Below are 19,873 nucleotides of genomic sequence, written 5' to 3' on the forward strand. Positions count from 1 at the left end.
CCAAGGGAAAGCTTGTGTGATTATATCAGAAGGTGAAACAGCTATTTTATGGAAATTATTACTTAATCATGCTTTCCAGAGTGTAACATTTTTAACAATTCCTGAAGATGAGATTATATTCAGTTCCATTGCAAGGGAGCTTAGATATAAAAAATTCAAATTATGGGACCATGACAGAGAAATATTATTTCACTGTGACCTGTTGCTATGTGCAATGATCATAAAAAATTAACTCACTTTAAAATATCCTTGCAATATGAAGTAAAATAATTGGGTGAATGATAATCCATTGTCAGATGAGCTATGTGTAGAATTATATTGCTCTATCAAGGAAATAACTGAGATAACCATAAGGGTTTCTAATATCCCACTGTTTGGTACAATAGCATCATATGCCAGAAGAAGATTAGTTACTATTAACGTGTCCTTATTTTGTTTTCATATGCAAGGTCTAAAGGATAGGTTTGTTTCTTTTCTGTGTAACTAAATCTGTACATCTAAACCGCTTATTACAGAGGCTTCCATATAAACATCTATGGTTGCATAATAATCTTCTCTATTCCTCTGGATGCTAACTTTGACATTACAGCTGGCCATGAGATTAAGTCCTATTGCAGGAATGGGAACATATGGTTCAAATGTTGCTCAACTACAATTTTTAGCACCCTTCTTTATCAGCCATGTTCCCAGTACTGCTTGGAGTTGTAGTCTATTAAGATGTGGAGGACCATAAACTGAAAACATCAATTGACTGCTTTTCCAGGTAGAGAATTTATCATTTGTCAAAAGATGGAAGAAACATTAATCTTTTCAACTGACCAGAATGTAACAAGTGAGAATGGCTTACACATTAAATAACATTGGGCATTTCTTAGAAAGCTTGCCATCTGTTAATAATTGGGGAAGAAGATACCATCTGAAAAAGAAGGATGTGTCTAGATGAAAAAGGTTAACCATTTACAAATTGTTTGATAAAACATGCAAAAGAGAAAACAATTTTACAACATTTGCATGTGTTAGCTTTTATATACAAATGAACAGTTTTGAAATGGTGCCTACAAGACATGTTTTACAATAGCAGGAAACACTGTTGGGGTAATTTATGTTCAGCTGATTGTTCATGTGCTAACAGTTAATAGGAAGGTCTCCCTTTTTGTGGCTCCTTAAATTGGACTATGTTTAAAAAAAGAAGATAGGAGATTATGATATGGGGAAGTGTTAATGGAACAGATAATAATTGTACATGGAATGGACCTGGGGCAGGATGGAAGGCAGATGGATAACAAGAATTAAATAGATTTTGAAATCATGAGGTACGCAATAACCCTAAAATAATGAGATATAGGATATTATAAAGGAAAGAAGGCCACTATCTAGGTAAGTCAATATGCTAAGCTAATACAAGGAAAAATATTAGTATGCTGAATAATGAAAGAAAGTTATCTGATAAGGGGGTCAAAGAACAATGTGGGCTTTATGGAAAGAGAGGAACAATTAATCCAAAGTGAACAATATGAATAATGTGCAAGAGTATAAGGAGTATAGCTGCATGTACAGTATATTTGGTATAATAAGGTTGTGGAGCAGATAGGAATGTGATTTTTGGACCACTGGAATCAAAATGACTGGAAATGCCTTGTTTTCAGATACAAGGTAGCTTGAAGGTATAATATTAAACCTATCCTTGTGATGTAGCTTTATGCAATCACCAACTCAAACACCTCAAACCCATTCACTCCAATAGTTCCTACTGGGACTTACTTAATGGCTTTCTTTTCACTCCGGCATCGGCTGGAATCTGGAGTTCCCACAGTCTCCAAAGAGTTTTTATAACGCTTGCCCTAAAATGAAATGAAAAAGAGATGTAGAAAATAAATATTTACTTGAAAAGAGTAATTTGGGAGTGACCTCTAAAAAAGCATTCTTTAAGGGAAGAAAATTCTACCATAAACCCAGTGGTGAAATTTGAACAGGATTACTACTGGTTTGCTGGCTGTGCAAGCGTAGTGCGCACCACGCACCAAATGTGAGGTGTGGGCCCGCGCATGCGCGCGTACAGTGTACACCAAAAGGAGGCTTGGGAAGGTAAATAGAACAGTGTGCGGGGTATGTGTGTGATCAGCTGTGGCGCACGATCATCAGAGGCTTTTAAAAAACTTTTTTAAAGCATTTTTTTACGACCGGCTCACCTGAGTTGTAAAAAAATGCATTTAAAAGGTTAAAAAAAGAAGCTCAGACGATCGTGCACCACAGCTATGATTGTCAGAGCCTTTTTTTTTTCTTTTAAATGCATTTTTTTTACTACCGGCTTGGGCGAATAGGTAGTAAAAAAATGCTTTAAAAAAGTTTTTTTAAAAAAAGGCTCTGACGATTGTGCGCCACAGCTGTGATCGTTGGAGCCTCTTTTTTTTTACTTTTTAAAAGCATTTTTTACTACCTATTCACCCGAACCGGTAGTAAAAAAATGCCTAAAAAGTAAAAAAAAAAAAAAAAAAAGTTCTGACAATCAGCTGAGCGACGCACGATTGTCGGAACTTTTTTTTTTTTTTACTTTTTAAAGCATTTTTAACTACCAGTTCCGGAGAACCGGTAGTAAAATTTTTTTTAAAAAAAAGTTCTGATGATCACGCATCGCTCAGCTGATCATCTGAACTTTTTTTTTTTTTTTCATTTTTTACTACCGGTTCGGCAAACCAGTAGCCTTTTTTGCTACCGGTTTGGGTAAACCGGTAGCATTTCACCCCTACATATACCTGAACGACTGCGCTCAGGGAATCCTGACCCAAGAAAGGCCGCAATTGGCACACAACCCAAAGTTGTGCAAAGGCTCTCCTAGCCATAACTGCCACCTGCTCTTAGAGCAGGAGTCACAAGTCCAGGAGAACCCCCTGGATTGCAGATCCATCTGGGGCAGTGCCACCCCATTCAGAGTCAAAGAAGACAAAGTCCCAGATCCCCCATCCAGGTGCCCACAACCTCCATTTAGGAAGAAACTCAAGACTGCCTTGCCTTGAGTCTTTTTTGTATATGAGGAAGGGAAGGGAAGGGAATCTCAAGATTTCAAAATGCTGTTGATATAGCTCATAACAATGAAGTAGAGTTCCAGTAGTTCATAGGATGACTGTTTACTGACCTGGCCTACTTTGAAGGACTAACATTAATCTTCTAGTATGTACTAAAACTTTCTGAGTTACACACTGAATGAAACACGGTTTCTCTTTTTTCCTTTATTTTGATTGCTTCTAAACTAAGACAGAAGCCTGCAGGAGTTCACCTGTCACAGTTCCCTCTGCTGGTCTTCTGGAAACTAGACTGAATCCTATTCACAGTGAGGGATTCCACATGCTACAGAAGAAAGGGAAGTCTCCAAAGACCAAACTTTTCCCTACCATCACACCCACAGTAGGGAAAGAACAAGCCATTTTTGGATTAATTGAACTCTAATTAATTACGTTTGCAGTAACAAAACACATGCCATAAGATAATGAAGTCTGCATTTTCTTCTTAATTAGGTCTTGATTACAAGACCACTTGGTTGTGATTTCTAATGGCAGGTTCAGTGTGCTTCATGATTCTAGGGGCAGATAAGAGACAATTATTGCTAATTAGGAAACCATTAGCAGATGAAAGCACAGGTGTAGAGGGAAAGCAATTCTATGCTACTCTTTGTGCATGTTCTCTGCTGCAAAATGAGTAATATACTTCACTTTATCTTAAGGCATATCAGGCATCAAACTCAAAACATCCTCCTTCTTTGGCTAGGAGGTTTGATATCAAACAGCAATACTTATAACATGAAAGGATGAAGCTTCCAGTGAGGGTTATGGTGGACTATAACATCTCCAGAGGAGCTGAGAGTTGTTATGGGCAAGAATTCTGGCTTGAGGGTAGTTGCTGACCGGTGAAATCTCTCTGGGTCAAAGAGAGACTGTGAGATAACCCACAGTCCTCATGAGTAAACTGCAGAAATGAAAGTTTTTGCAGTTGTTATGGGAGTTGAACAGCTGGACATTATTGGATTCCATCTATGCTCACAATAATTAATGTACCCTTTGTGGACAAAGAGTCTAGCTATTCACATTTTAAAAACACCTTTGGAAGTAATTAATCTGCAGATAAAGAGAGATTTCCTTTGCAGCAAAGATTTTTTAAATTTTTTTATTGCTGTTTAAATTAATGACAAAAGACAAATTTTAAAAAACCCATAAAAATACATACATTGTCAATTAAATAAAAACACACATAGAAAATGCTCAAAAAAAAAGGAAAAAAAGGATATATAGTATATTATTTTTGCAGTGAATAGTTACAATTCAATATATAGTTATTTAAAGTAATTATTATTCCAGTATGTACATGTTTTAATACTTTTAAATAGCTATCTTTTTTAAACCTTTCTATTTTGTAAAAATAAGTCCCATATTTCATTATCCTTGCTCCAGATAGACCAGGATATCAGGTTGTACAGGTAATCCTTGATTTACGACCATAATTGAACCCCAAATTTCTGTTGCTAACCACGACATTGGTTAAGTGAGTTGATGATTTGAAAAAAATAGATAATAGACAAAGAGCTTTTTTTTTGTACCCATAGAGTGGAATATAATTTTGTACTTGTACTTATATTTGCTGCAGAGAAAATCAGAAGCTCTATTTTGCTTCACTCTTTCTTTTTGCATTTTTCTTTTCTTTTCTCCTTTCCCTCTTTTCTGCACTCTATATTAGTTAGTTTTTAATCTTATTTTCAAAAGTCCTAATAAACAATTTTACTAAAAAAATATAATAAGAAAGGATGCTAATCTGATAGCAGATAGCTATGTATATAGCAAATCCAAATTTGAAACGGTTGCAAAGGACTACAATATGGAGCAGAATATACTTGTTGGAAGTATAAAACAATTGGAGAAGTATCAGGCTGGTAAGGATAGGTGGTTAGATTATGTTTCTTTTAAATTTGGAGAAAGTCTTGAGAATCACTGGACTCCAAAGCAAAATGTTATACTGTGGTTATTGCATAGCATGTAGCTTAATCTATTTTTGTATTTGGATTTGTATCCCACCTCGGTTATTTTTGCAAATAATTCAAGGTGGCGAACATATCCAACACACCTTCCTTCTCCTATTTTTCATACAACAACTCTGTGAGATGAGTTGGGTTGAGAGAAAGTGACTGGCCCAAGGTCACCCAGCTTGCTTTTATGGATAAGGCCAGACTAGAACTCACAGTCTCCCACTTTTTACCTTCTATCTTAACCACTAGACCAAACTAGCTCTCTGAATTTTTCTATAGGGCCTATAGATCTCTCAAACCACAAGAATACAATTCCCCTCTGTGACTTATAACTTAAAAAAAAAATACAATCAACAAATCAAATTCATAACATTAAAATATAAGACCCTCGTAATAACCTTTTCCATACAATGAGTGTCCTACTTACCCGTGTGCCTACCTATGCAGAATATATTTTTGCATTCTGGAGCCGGGAAGAGAAGAGGCAAGTTTTTTCTTTTTATGTGCTATTTTTAGGGTAAGAACTACACCACCACTTTGTGATTAAAAAGAATGGTTTAGAGGTGTGGTGTAATTTATAAGTCTCTATGTAAAAAGTGAATCTTCCAAGATGTCAGGCTCTGAAAAGTTATGAACTTGGTTGAAGCTCTCCAGGGATTTGAACAACACAGTTGGGAATGAAATCTGTATTGTTGCTCAGTTTGTATCTGGGTGTTTTATCCCTGAGGTGGACAAGCTTCTGCCTTAGCATATTCTTGGGTTTGAAGTGTGCAGGTATGTTGTGTTGGCTGAAGATCCTCCTGAGCTTTTCCAATATTCCTGAGCTTTTCTGATTTATGACAAATTCCTTGTGTATCCAATCACACTTGGCCAATAAAGAATTCTATTCTATTCTATTCTATTCTATTCTATTCTATTCTATTCTATTCTATTCTATTCTATTCTATTCTATTCTATTCTATTCTATTCTATTCTATTCTATTCTAAATGTTTTGTCAGCGCTGACACTGTATAAAAAACTATTCTGTGAATTGCCTAATTCTGAGATTTTTAAGCACATTAGCAAATATTAGACAGCTATGAAAACAGTGGTTCTCCAGTATGAGACTCAGCACATTGTACATGTTTCTGTGATATGGAACTTAAACAGATATAGCCAATTGGCAAATTAATGATGATAATGTGGCCCCACTTATATTTTGTTTTAATTCTGCAGGTAATACTCTTTTTGAATATGAACAATAGGTACTTTTGCCTACCTAGAAAAGCCCCAGGGATTCTAATAGGAGGGAGTGGCAAGAGAGGGAGATTAATCATACTGAAGGTGAAAAGAAGTGCAAGAGGAAAGATTAATCATACTGAAGGAGAAAAGATGGGTGTTGAAAACTTGATTTTGATTATTAGTTTAAAAATAATAAACAGAGGTTTTAGCTTAAGTGTAGTTAAAAAGGGGGGAGGAGGAGGTAGATGTGCCATCATGTAGACCAGTGATAGTTAACCCTTTTGGTGCCGAATGCCCAAAGCGCGCATGCACGCGAATGCATGCACCCATGCCCAAACCCCCAAAATGCAATGCGCCCTGTTTTGGCTTCCAGGTTGGTGCAGGAGGCTTTCCAGGCCCAAAATGGGGCATGGGGGGCCCTCACATGCCCCCCCACTCTGTTTTGGGCCTGGAAAGCCTCCTGCCCCAACCTGCAACCCCCATGCATGCACCCCACCCCCCGTGCATGCGCACAAGCGCCTCTGCATGCGCCCCACCCCCCACGCATGCACAGCACCCGAAGACCAGCTGGCTGGCAGGAGATGTGCGCGCATGCGCGGTGGAGCTGGGCTGGGGGGACGGCTGGAGTGCCCGCAGAGAGGGCTCTGTGTGCCATAGGTTCGCCATCACGGATATAGACTGTATAAGTAGCAGCATTGATAAAAGAGAGGTAAAAGCTTTTTTAAAAAAAAAAATTGAGAAGGAAAAAATGAGAAGACATTATCAATGTAACAGATAGAGAGGTATCAGGAAAGGAAAGTCCCAGAAAATCATATGAAAGATTGCATTTATAGTGAGTTCAAGTAATAGTCTCTTAAATTTGACTGGAAGAAAATTTTTAGCAGAGGTTTTAATAGAAAATATGAGAAAGGTTGCTTCAGGTTGCCTAAGGAAGGGGGGGGGGAAAGAACAGAGATCTTTGGGAGTGATGAAGGGAGAGGAACCATTTAAGGCAAAAAATACTGAAAGGGGGGTGTTAGTGATTTGGGGGTTCCGGAGGACATAAAGTGAATGGAGTTCATACTAAATAAATAAAAGACAGGCACTGGCACTTTATTTATTTATTTGTTTGTTTGTTTGTTTGTTTGTTTGTTTGTCATATTTCTATGCCGCCTACTTTCCGAGGACTCTGGGCGGCTTACACCAAAGACAGTATACTAAATAGCATATTGCCCCCAACAATCTGGGTCCTCATTTTACCCACCTCGGAAGGATGGAAGGCTGAGTCAACCTTGAGCCGGTGAGATTTGATCTGCTGATCCGCTGAACTAGCAGTCAGCTGAAGTAGCTTCAGTACTGCACTCTAACCACTGCGCCACCTCGGCTTACCTTGGCTCACTTATCCCATGTACTATAAAGATATGGCATACCTGAGATAGAAAGCAGTTTGGCACCTGGTGCTTATCCTCACCTTAGGAACAAAACCAATTTTGGGTGACCTTGGACCAATTGTTCTTTCTTTCTTAGCCCTAGGAAGCAGGCAATGGCCAACCACTTCTTAAAATTCGCTCTGAAAACGGCAGGGACCCATCCAGGTGATTACCAGGAGTCAACATTGACTTAAAGCAAACTAAGGAGTTTACAACTGAACAAGAAGAGTCCTGTCAGTAAATCATAAGGCAGTAGGGGCACAGTAACATCTACTGTGGAATTAAGGGAGAATGTAAGAAAGATGTAAGTATTAGTGTGAATTCTGTATCTCTTCAATTTCAACTGAAAGAAAAGAGAAGAAGAGTACAACCGCCAGCAAAGTGGATGAACTCAATTACAGCAGTGATGGGAGCAGCCATGGAAAATCCTGAAGGAACACGATGGAGGCAGTTCCCCTGGAGAAGTTCCAGCTATGTGGTCACTTCATGATCTCTGTGACTTACTTAACAATTGGGAGTGCTGGAATTCCCATTGCTAAGTGGTGGTGTGGGGGGGGGGGTGTCACATGATGTTGTGCTTTACGACGGCATTGCCTAAAAACAGACCCAGTTACCATCATTAACTGAGGACTACCTTCAGCCTTTCTAGGTAAATGGAGAAAGTAAATGTCAAAGGTTTTTAAAATTATATATTTTTAGAAATAATATGGGTTTATAGTGGATTAGTAATTTTAGCCAACTATTAAGTAATAGTTAAGATTACTAATCCCATTATGAGCCCATATTATTTTTAAAAAATGTATTATAATTTAACAGTAAGAATTGCTGGAAATAGTGAGAGTTGCATTCCAATTAGTATAATAATTTGGAAAGCGTGAGTTAAGATAGTCTTTAATACAATGTATGACTTTATCAAACTTACGTGTGTGAAAAAAATTAGATACATTTTTGTCTGCAACAGCAACCATGATGGTACCTCAACAATCTTATGAATTTTGGGGTTTAGAGGAGGCGCTTTCTCTCCCTATTAGGCTTTTTTTTAAAAAAAAAATCAGCTCTCTCAAACTGCTATTTTTATTTCAAAGGAATTTTCATTGTTGCAACAATGAAAGCTTCTTTGAAACTCTTACAGTCTGAACTTACATAATTAAACCATTGTTCAGGAATAATTTTTATTTTTTGTCACTCCCATAATAGCTAATTTTTGCTATTAAGCAAGCCTATATCTTAACATCTCAAATGTCAGCTGAGCAAGACTAGAATTGCTCCTTTAGGCAAAATGCTTGAATTTGGCAAAATCTTGTATAACCAGAAAAAAAAAAAAACCAATTCTGGAAAGATATTTTGGTATATGAAGATAGCTATTTTGTTAAGAGATACTTCACATTTTGTATGGTGGTTGTGATTTATTAGTGCTCTAACACTGTGTGCAGCAGCAAATCATAAATGTATAAATAGAAATGTGCTTTATAAACATGAAAGCTGGAGTCACATATCACATGTTCAAAAATCATATGATTTGCTCAGTTTGGTCTGACTGTTCCTATGAATCTTGCCTACTATGTTCAATAAACAAAGTTAAACAAACCATAGCTTAATGTGAAACATGAGCCAGCCACAATGAATCCACATCTGAGAACTATTATTGAAGGGTCACTCATGCTTCAGTGGCTGGATATATTTTTGCTGCTGTCTAAAGCAATTTTGTTCTTATTATTTGTTGTACACCGAGTACAAAAAAACCTTGAAAAAACTGAACAAAAGCAAATGAATATGGCTGCCCTATTGTGCTCCTTTAATCTCCTGATTGTAGCACAATTTCTTGAGCAGCAAGGTTAGATTATTTCTCAAGGGCCCTGTTGCAGAAGGAGATTTGAGCCAAGTTAGGTAATTACACTTCTCACATTCAGGTTCAGAACCCCAGATCCTTCACATAATACTACTGAGGAATAATAGCCATTTTTAAATCTTCCTTTTATTATTATAGCCCGTTGCAGGGTCAGCCAGATGTTTGGACTGGATTTGGCATTTTTGTCTGCCTATTGAGTCCTTCCCAGGGGCCTGGGATGTGGATGTTTGATCGTGTTAACAGATATTGTTGCAGGATATGAGCTGTTCCAAGTAAAGTTGCCTTTTACAATTGACTAATGCTGAATTTGTCAATGCTGATTGTGTTCAAGTGGTGCTCCAGTTAATTTGAAATTGAACTCAAGGCATCTATGACTATTTGGACTACAGATGCCTTCTTTTGCCATATTTCTTCTATTTCTATTTACAGGTCTTTGTATTTTGTTATCTTCTCCAGTCCTTCTCTTTCATTCTGCTGTCTCCAGGTAATGCAATACCTACTATCCAGATGTTTTTCTTTTTCTTATCAACAACTGTTAAGTCTGGGGCAGTGGTGAAATGTAAAATTTATTATTACCGGTTCTGTGGGCATGGCTTGGTGGTGGGGGTAATGTGACTGGGTGGGCGTGGCCAACTTTGTTTTTTTACTTTTAAAAGCATTTTTTCTACAACCTTAAGAGGTTGCAGAAAAAAATGCTTTTAAAAGCCTCTGATGATCAGGCAATTCAGCTGGGATCGTCAGAGGCTTTTAAAAGCATTTTTTTCTGCAACCTCTTCGGCTGAAGTATTTTTTCATCCGAAGAGGTTGTAGAAAAAAATGCTTTTAAAAGTAAAAAAAAAGCCTCTGATGATCGCGCATCTCAGCTGGGCATGGGGCGGGGGAAAGGGATTTTTGCTACCAGTTTTCCAAACCACCTGCCGCCATTGCTACTGGATCGGTGATCCGGTCCAAACCGGGAGCATTTCACCCCTGGTTGAATGTTATGTTGGTCTCATTGAAGAATTCAAACCATTACTTTGAGCAAGTCAAGGTTTTGACTATGGCAACAAAGAACATATACACATCTAACGTGATAATAAAGTTTGCAGAAGATACCATTGTATTGGGTCTTATTACAGGAGGAGACGAATTAGCATACAGAGAAGAAGTCCAGAAGTTATCTACATGGTGCTCAGGAAACAACTTTCATCTAAACACCAGCAAGACAAAGGAGATGGTGTTAGACTTCTGGAGGCAGAGAGAGGAACCTGCCCCACTCTACATCAAGGGGGGCTGTGTGAAGAGGGTCTCCTCTTTCAAATTTCTGGGAGTCCACCTTAGCCAAGATCTCACCTGGAAAAATAAAATGATCCAGGTGGTCAGGAAGGCTCAACAGAGACTCCATTTCCTTAGGGTCTTGCAGAAAAATCAGGTGGAACAACGACTGATGACTTCCTTTTACCGGTCTACGACAGAAAGCGTCCTTACATAGTGTGTTATGGTATGGTTTGCTGGCTTGACAGCCATGGACAGAAAGGCATTACAGAGGGTAATGAGCACAGCAGAAAAAATTATGGGCTGTCGCCTGACACCACTGGATGAAATCATCAGGACCCGCTGCCTCAGAAGAGTGAGGAAAATCCTCAGGGATGATTCACATCCTGGTCAGCACTTCTTTACTCTCCTACCATCGGGCAGGAGATATAGAAACATACCCAGCCCAACAAACAGGCTGAAAAATAGCTTTTATCCATGGGCTGTCAGACTTCTCAACGCAACGTAACACCACAATTAGGTTTAATATGATAGACCTGCAGGGCCAGTGCAACGTGCAACACGTTCATACCGATATAATATAATATAATGTTACATACATATAGATATATGGGAATGTGCGTTAGTTATTACTTATTTGGGTTTAGGAATTCTATTTCTTTCATTTATTGAGTTATTAAGATGTATTTTGTGTTTGGGGAGGGGGCTGCACCAAGGGAGGCTCATTCAATTTTATTGTACACATGTTGTGAATTGACAATAAAGGTTTGATTTGATTTGATTTGATTGATTTGATTTGATCTATAAATAATACTCTTTTCCCTAACTGGTTTTCTAAAGGAAACTGGAACATAGGGGCCTTAAATATCTTCATAAATATGGAACTTCTTACCAATTATTAGAAGTTCTTATGAGTCATTTAAGCTAATATAACTATTTTATAGTACAACTGTATATAGATCATTCTATTTCTACCACTGTTACCAGAATTGGAAACAGTGATAAACATTGTTAATGCCAGAGCTAAGAGTGATTAAGACTGATTTATTTTAGTAGGTTTTAAAAAAAATCATGAATCTCTTTGTGTAACTCAAAACATTAAGAAGAAATAAAGGCAAGAATTTAAGTACTTAAGGTGCAAGATAGTATGACAGGAAGAGGAAGTCTTATTTTTAAATACTGGGGGAGGTACAATCAGTTTCTGAAACACAGCCCGTATCTCCTAAAGTCATAGTATGGCACAAGGAGCATTTATATTATTCTTTACCATTCAAACCACAGACAATATATTATTAGCAGAAAGAATCTCACTAGTATTGAGAACATACAATATCCTTACATTCAGAACATATCCCCAATAAGATGTTTAACTGCATACAGCAATAATATTGCAGGGTTTATATTGAGCTACGTACATGTTGGGGGAGGGGTTTACAAAAGACCAGATTAGGGGACCAGGGGACTGAATCAGAAAGGTGAACAGAGAACAAATTTCAGAAGAAGTTGCAATGATGGGCTCCAGAAACAAGACATGTCTTGCAACAACAGCTATATGCCTTGTGTAATCAAATCAGCTCCATAGGAGACCTGGAAGAATCCTGAGGAAAGCAATAGAAGACAAAGAAACTCTTTGATCAGCCAGGCTGACTCAGTCTCTTTTAGATATGCTGATTCAAAATATAAATAGAGACAAACTGCTTGCAAAAATCATGATGTCTTGCAGATTCTCTCCAACTAGGTCAGTAACGCAGAGATATACTCTGTCAGGGCAGCATGATTCACAAAGTCAAAGGCATAGCCTCTTAATATGGGATATACATAGCAATTTTCAAGCAGAAAACCCTTGGTTAGTCACTAATAGCGGTAAAACCCAATCAGCCGGGACATCACCAGCCAGACAATGATTTGAAATGATTTATATGAGAGTATTCAAAACTATGGGATATGGGAATCCCACAATGCTCTCCAGCAAAGAACAATTCATACAGTTGGACAAAGGTGAGGGGAAGCTTATCCCATCACATGCCATCTGTTGCTGCTTCTTATTTCTCTAAATGGTAGTAGATAAAGATGCTCACCTGCTCCTCCCTGTGCATAATTCATTTCTTTCCTAAATGCTTCTGCTCTGTGCCAGCAAATGTCCTTGTCAAATGAGTCCAGTTGGTCTCAGGACATGCATTGGATTAAAATCTGGTCTGCCGTATAGAGACAGAGAGGGGAAAAAAAGTCCTCTGTTTTAGTTCATAGATAAAACAATGACTGTCAATTCTGAAGACAGAAACCTTGTTGGGAACAGCAGGCTCCTCTAATCTCTGTCTCCTCCAAAAATTGTAATGCTGAAGCTAGAACAGGAGGAAGATAGATTCTGATTAAGGACAGGGTGCTTATATTTTATCTGCATTTTGCCATAAGGTGAGAATTTCACCTTCTATTATGCTTCTAAATTTAACCTGACGGGAGAACGTAACTGCCCATTGAAATTCTGTGCTATCAACACCCTATCATATGTGCATATCAATGGACCAAGGTATTCACAACTTATCTTCTTTTCCCAATTTTCCTGACCCCATAGACAGGAGAGATGTCAGCTGCTGGCTTTGGAAAAAAAAATCCTTCTGGGCTTTGAAAGAGCTGTGACCGTTAATGTAGACAAGGGAATAGGAGACTCTTGTCTACGTAGCAGATTGAATATGATCTCCTTCTCTCACAGGTGGACTAAAAAATTACTCTGAGGTGAAATGCAAAACATTTTAAAACAGTTTCTAGACTTCCAGTTTCATCCATCCATCCATCCATCCATCCATCCATCCATCCATCCATCCATCCATTCATCTTATTTCTATACCACCCATCTCAGCTAAATGACTCTGGACAGCTTACAATAAAAAACATATTGCAGAATAAAAGCATAAATAAGGACAAAGTCAAAAACAAGATGTAAAAGGTAGGGGTTACAATATTAAAAGTTAAAAAGTTAGGAAGGTGGAGAAAACACCCTCAAAACAAGCACTTCTGGTTTTTGGCAAAAATGCACTGCAGCGAACAATCGGTTCACTTAATGACTGTTGCATTTGTATTTATGGCTACCCTGTTTGTTTAATAACTGCTGCAAAACAAAGTGATAAAATTGGGTCAGTCATGTGACCAGCATGTTTTACGACTATGATGACTTACAACCATAATGGGCAGGCTCCATTTTGGTTATATGTCAATGACTACCTGTATTTCAACTTCATCGCCTTTCACTATTTGTTAAACAAAGATTAAACACTTTAAAAAGTTATTTTAACTAATTTGCTGCGAACCTAAAGTAAAAGCATTTTATTAAGAGGAAGATGGGAGCCACAAATTTTATGACCTCTTACAATTCATTCTCACTTACTGATGAAACAGTCTGCCATATTACATATCTTATTAGAAGCATAAGTTAGGTGGCCCATTTAAACTTCCTAATGCAGGTGCCTGTCCTGATCCCTTCCTGCAATAAACTTGCAGACTTTCAATTATCTAGAAACTTCTCAGTGACATACATATGGTCTAAAGTACAGCTGGGGATGTGGGGGACAATATATATATTTATACCTTTTCTGTTGAAGTTTTTTTCATCCCTTACTTGCCCTGAAGGAAGATCCTCATCAGCCATTCTTCCCTGCCTGCAGTAAAGGTTGTGTTACAATTTACCACTACTTTTGTACCATTTCAGGGAATATTACCTATAACCTTGTAGACTTAGGGACTCTTCTGTGATTCTTTCTTTGGCAAGGAACCCAGTGTCACTGTTATTTGCGCATACCAATAAAGTACAGTTTGTTGTCTATATCTCCAAACATTTTGGAGTTCCTAATTTAAGTGGGCATTTTCCCCACAATACCGTCTTCCCTTTAATAGCACAAATCTGAGGGAAAAAGTGCACCAGCAATAACCTCCATTATTGGCAAAGTCACATACATAGGCCTATGAGAATTCAAAAGTATTTTTATGTGTAAAGAGAGTGAATTCATGCACACGGGGAGGGAGGCAGAGAGAGACAGAGAGGGAGAGGGAGAGAGAGAGAATGAACATTCTTGGATAACTCCTAACGGAATTGTCAGGGTTCCAAGTAACACTCCCAACAAAACAGGACTCCGAGGCTAGAAGTTCCTCAAAGTTCCATTTTATTAGAGATGTCATATTGGCACATCTGGGAAAACCCGAATCTGAAAGCTTCCAGGTTTTCCCCACCCAAAAGAATGTCCAAGACCCTTCCCCCTGCACCCACATGTCCATCACATGGTCCAATCAATGCACTGTCCCAACTGGAGATGCCTCTCAGTCAGGCCACTCGAGGTGCAGGCAAAGTGTCCTTGATTCTCAGAGAAAAGAATGTTATTATGGCTAGATATCTCCCCAACTCCATGCAATCCCCCCTCCCAGTTTCCCACAGCATTAAATGTGGCAGCCCTGAAGATCCAAAGAAAAAGATGGCCTCCAGGGGCAACCCTCTCTCTCCTTTACTTGCTCCTCTCCACAAGATCAAAATGTATTTATATTTAATGCAAGTTACCTACTGCCCTAGTGCAGGCAAAATCTGTCTCATGCTGCTATAGGTCAACAAATCAGCTGGATCTGGTCAGCTAATCATCTTTTTAAAATATAATTATACTGATAGATTTAAAAATAAAAGTAAATTAAAATCAAGCAAGAGGAAGAAAAGAAAAAGGAAGAAATGAAAGAGAAAGTTCAAAAAGAAAAAAGAGAAGAAAAAGAAAAAAGAAGTAGCCTGAATCTCTTTACAGCTGTCACAAAAACAACTGTAGATTTATCTTTCTCCAAAATTACATTGTGACTCTTTCTATAATATATTCTGTCCAATTATCAGAACCATAGTTCATGTTCATTTTTTTCTGTTTTTTGCAAAATGTCCATATTGTCTCTTTTTCTAACCAAACAGGTCAATTTGGCCATCTCATCAAGTTATATTATCTCAATTAACTATTTCTCCATTGTAGATATTGCCAAATCTTTTCATCTTTGGGTGTACAATAATCTCACTTGATATTATCATGCATCAATGCCACAATGTTTTTCGAAATGTTTATCCATCATCAGAAAACTTCTGGTTTCAGTTGAATGCTAAATTTAAAATTCTCCGAATTAGTACATGCATTTGAACCCAAAATTTTCTAGCTTTTTTGCATGCCCACTAAGCATGGTAAAATGACCCTTCTTGCTGTTCACATTTCCAATATAGATTTGAAGTACCTTTATACTTTCTAGATGATTTTTCTGGCGTCATATACCAATGGTGCATCATTTGATAAAATACCTCCTTCAGATTATATAACATGTTAATTTCAATCTTTTCAGCCATATACAGTAGTTTCCCTATATAACCAAATTTTGCCCTATTTATAATACGGTCTTTCATTTGTTCTTCTGTTTCAAATTTTGATAAATGTTTATACATTTTAGCAATCACTTCTTCATCGTTTGTCAACAATTCTGTTTTAAAATCAGTCTTAGAATATTCATTACCATAAATTTTGTCTATTTGGAATTTTCTGATAACTGTAAATAGGATAAGCATTGACAATTATGTCCCTCTGCCATCCACTGTTCTCTTGATTTCATTTTTTATTACCTTTGACAGAATTCTGGTATTTCATGATATCTTAAACAATTATCGTATTTTTCGGAGTATAAGACGCACCTTAGTTTTGGAGGAGGAAAATAAGAAAAAAAAATCTGCCTCTGCATCCATCGGTATTCATCTGGCTAGCGTCCTTAGCAAACAGCCTGGTCAGTTTCAGCACATTAGCTTGATTCAGCATGAGCAGCTGTTTGGTGGGTAGATCGCCTCCCGGAATACACCCAATCAGCTGTTCCCAGAGATGAACTTTAGCAACAGGTTCGCTGGTTGTGAGCATGCGTGTGCCTCACTGGGGCAGATACCCAGCTTCATAAATGCAGCTGATCATCACAGGGAGCTCCAGTGAGTACAGCAGGGGAAGTGTGGAACTGATCTGACAAGGCTGCAACTGTTCTGGGTTGCCATTGTGGTCTCTGCACCTCGCTTTTTCACCCTCCGAAAGCTCCGTTTGAGAGGCTGCCTTTCCAAAGAGAAGCTCCTTTGCAAACAGACCTTTTGGAGGATGCAAATGAAACCTCTCAAATGGACCTTTTGGAGGCTGTTTGAGAGGCTCTCCGTTTGAGAGGACGCACAGAGACCGACGGGTGGGGGCTGGTAGGTGGGCGGGGCTACATTCGGTGTATAAGATGCGCCCAAATTTTCACCCTCTTTTTTTGGGGTGGGAAGTGTGTCTTATACTCTGAAAAATATGGTATTTTGCTTCTTATTTTTTACCTATAAAATGCTTCTTCTGTCGAAAGCCACAAATGTGTTTCTGAGCACAAGCTCGATTAGTATCTATTCCATATTCTCTGTACGGCATATAATAGTGATTTTTAAAATACACATTAACTTTAACTTTATTGTACCACAAATATCCATGCCACTCAAATCTCAGGTCATGCACTTCTAACTCCAAAAGTCTTCTATTTTTCAGCAACATCCACTTTTCATCCGAATCAAACAGCAACATGCAAAGTACAATTTCAAATCAGGTACAACAATCTCTACTTTTTTTCATCTTGTAATACCATTTATTTAACTTGTGTTTTTTTTTGCCATACAAACTTTGATATATTATTTTGCCATTGTTTAAATGGTGCATCAGTTGCCAAAAAACTAGTATTGTCTGAAACAAAAACATCATTCTAGGCATTCTGGAAATTCTCAGTCATCCAGGTCATAGCTGTCTCCAAGGTATTTTTTTCAAAAGGCAACTGGACTATTTTTTCCTTGAGGAAGAAGAACAAAATGTTTCATTTCTCGCGCAAGAAACTTCATCAGCTGTGATGGCGGAGGTGGGGGGAATGAAAGGATAGGTATAGTTTCTTGGATGAGAAATAGAACGTTTTGTTCTTCTTCCTCAAGGAAAAAAATAATCCAGTTGCCTTTTGAAAAAACACCTTTGAGATTCTAGGCACAGCTGATGAAGTTTTTATCACAGAATTTATCACAGTTTTTAATCTCAGATATTTTAATTTTTTTTTTGAATCTTAAAACCAGTTTGCTTCATCAATTCTGCTTGATCCTTTATGTTTATATTTTTTGCTAACGTTGTCTTCTGATGGTTAATCTTAAAACCTGCTAGTGTACAAAATTCTTTTAATCTTCCTGTTAATGTTTCCATTTCCCACAGGATCCCTCAGAATCAACAAGTTATCAGCAAATGCCCTTAAAATAAATCTTGTAAGTTTATTTTGTAATATTTACTCCTACAATTCTCTCAATTTATCTTTTATCTCTATTAAATATTTAAAAAATTAATATAAACAAGAGAGGAAACAATGGGCATTCCTATTGTCTCCTTTTTTTTTTTTTATATTTCTTAGGATTTTGTTAAATCTCCATTGAGAATTATTTGTGCTTTCCATGAAGAGTGGATCAATCTTACCTTTAAAAAAAATTGTCTTGAAAATTCACTTCTTCCAAGGCTTTAAACAGGAAGCCCCTGTCAAACTGTCAAAGGCCTTCTCTACGTTTAAGAAAAATCAGTGTAGCTTGTTTTTCATTATATTGCTACAAGTATTCCAAAGTATCCAAAACATTTCTTGTATTATCCTTTAACTGTTTTTTTAGGTAAAAAGTCAAATTGATCCTCATGAATCCCCATTTTTTGAAAATCATTTTCAGCCATTCTCTCAATCATAAACAATTTGCCTTAGGCATGAAAGCCTAAGTAAAATAGAGTTTGTTTTATTCTTGTAAAGCTGTAAAGGTTCATCCTCAATGCATTTATAGCAAGAAGCCAATAACATCTGGTCCATGGACTTTTCCTTTTTTTGACTTTTTTGGGGGGTTTCACAAACTTCCCATATTATTGTAGCTTCATTCATAATCTGTTTCTATTTCTCTGTAATCCTTGATAAATAATATTTCTTTAAATATTAATCTATTTTCTTCGGGGACGTTTCTTGTTCCTTAGGTAAATTGGAATAATATTGACAAAATACTTTTGAATAACCACATTATCTGTTATTACAGTATCTCCCTGTTTTTTCTTTTTCTTTGTGTAATTAGGATACCAACCATTTCCCTGGTTTATTTGCAAATTCAGTTCTTTTGTTTAAATAATTCATTTTTGTCTCTATTTCTCTTAATGTTACCATAAGTAATTGTCACTCTAGAAGCTTAATTTATTGATAAATATTTATCTTCTCTGGAAACTTTTTAATTTCTGGTTCTTTTTTATTTCATTCAAAATAGCTTGTTTTCTCTAGCCTCTTCTTTTTGAGTTCACTACAAAGTTGTATAAAGTAACCTCTCATGAAAGCTTTCCTTGTGTCCTAAACCTTTCTTACATTTGTTAATATTATTTTGAAAGAAACTTTGTAAGATTCGTTTTTACGGTCTTCCACTATTGCTTCTTTATGTAGAAACATTTCATTTAACCTCTCTGTGGAAAAACTGGATTTCCTTTAAAAACCAAACTCACTGGATTATGATCTGAAAAGATCTTTGGTAGTATCTCTATGAACCTTAGTAGTCAAATTCTTTGAAATCCAAATCACATTTATTCTTGAAAAAGAGCTGTCTTTCAGAAAAATAGTCTACTCCCCTAAATTGTCATTTTATTTCTCCATGCATCACCATGCTCTAATGTTTAAAGAGTTTAAAGTTTAAAGAGTCAAACTGTCCATCAAATAAAATATTACCTTGTGTAATTTTAATATTTTTTCTCAAAAGTTCTTTCATTTGTGGGAAGATTACTCTATTCCAACTTCCCATTAAACACCAATTTTCATAAGAAAAGATCATTAGTTTTATTATTGTTTTATCCTCATTTGAAGTATAAAGTCCCAATATCAGAATCTTAACCCTATACAAATTAACTTCTATCCCAACATATCTACCCTGCTCATGAGTCTATATAAATTTCTGGTTATAATTGGGGAGCTTGTACATAAAATAATTTCATTTCTTTTCTCCTTTTCGTTTTTAGATTTTAGATTTGCTGAGAGAAATTCTTCACCAAATTTTTTGTAAGTCAAATACTTTATATCTTTTTTCTAATAAGTGTTTT

The 19,873-nt window shown here is 37.0% G+C and overlaps 1 protein-coding gene across 1 annotated transcript in view; it reads right to left on the reverse strand.

The window, feature by feature from the left end:
- Positions 1–19,873, reverse strand: part of SYT7 (synaptotagmin 7) — a 106,747-nt gene that overhangs the window by 70,102 nt on the left and 16,772 nt on the right. The window contains exon 2 of the mRNA XM_070934901.1: positions 1,762–1,841. Coding sequence (XP_070791002.1) covers positions 1,762–1,841 — 80 coding nt within the window. The remainder of the gene's footprint in view (positions 1–1,761; positions 1,842–19,873) is intronic.

Source organism: Pituophis catenifer, unplaced genomic scaffold (genome assembly GCF_029215685.1).
Source record: "Pituophis catenifer annectens isolate HBS135680 unplaced genomic scaffold, rPitCat1.0.hap2 SCAF_1, whole genome shotgun sequence".
Taxonomy (NCBI): domain Eukaryota; kingdom Metazoa; phylum Chordata; class Lepidosauria; order Squamata; family Colubridae; genus Pituophis; species Pituophis catenifer.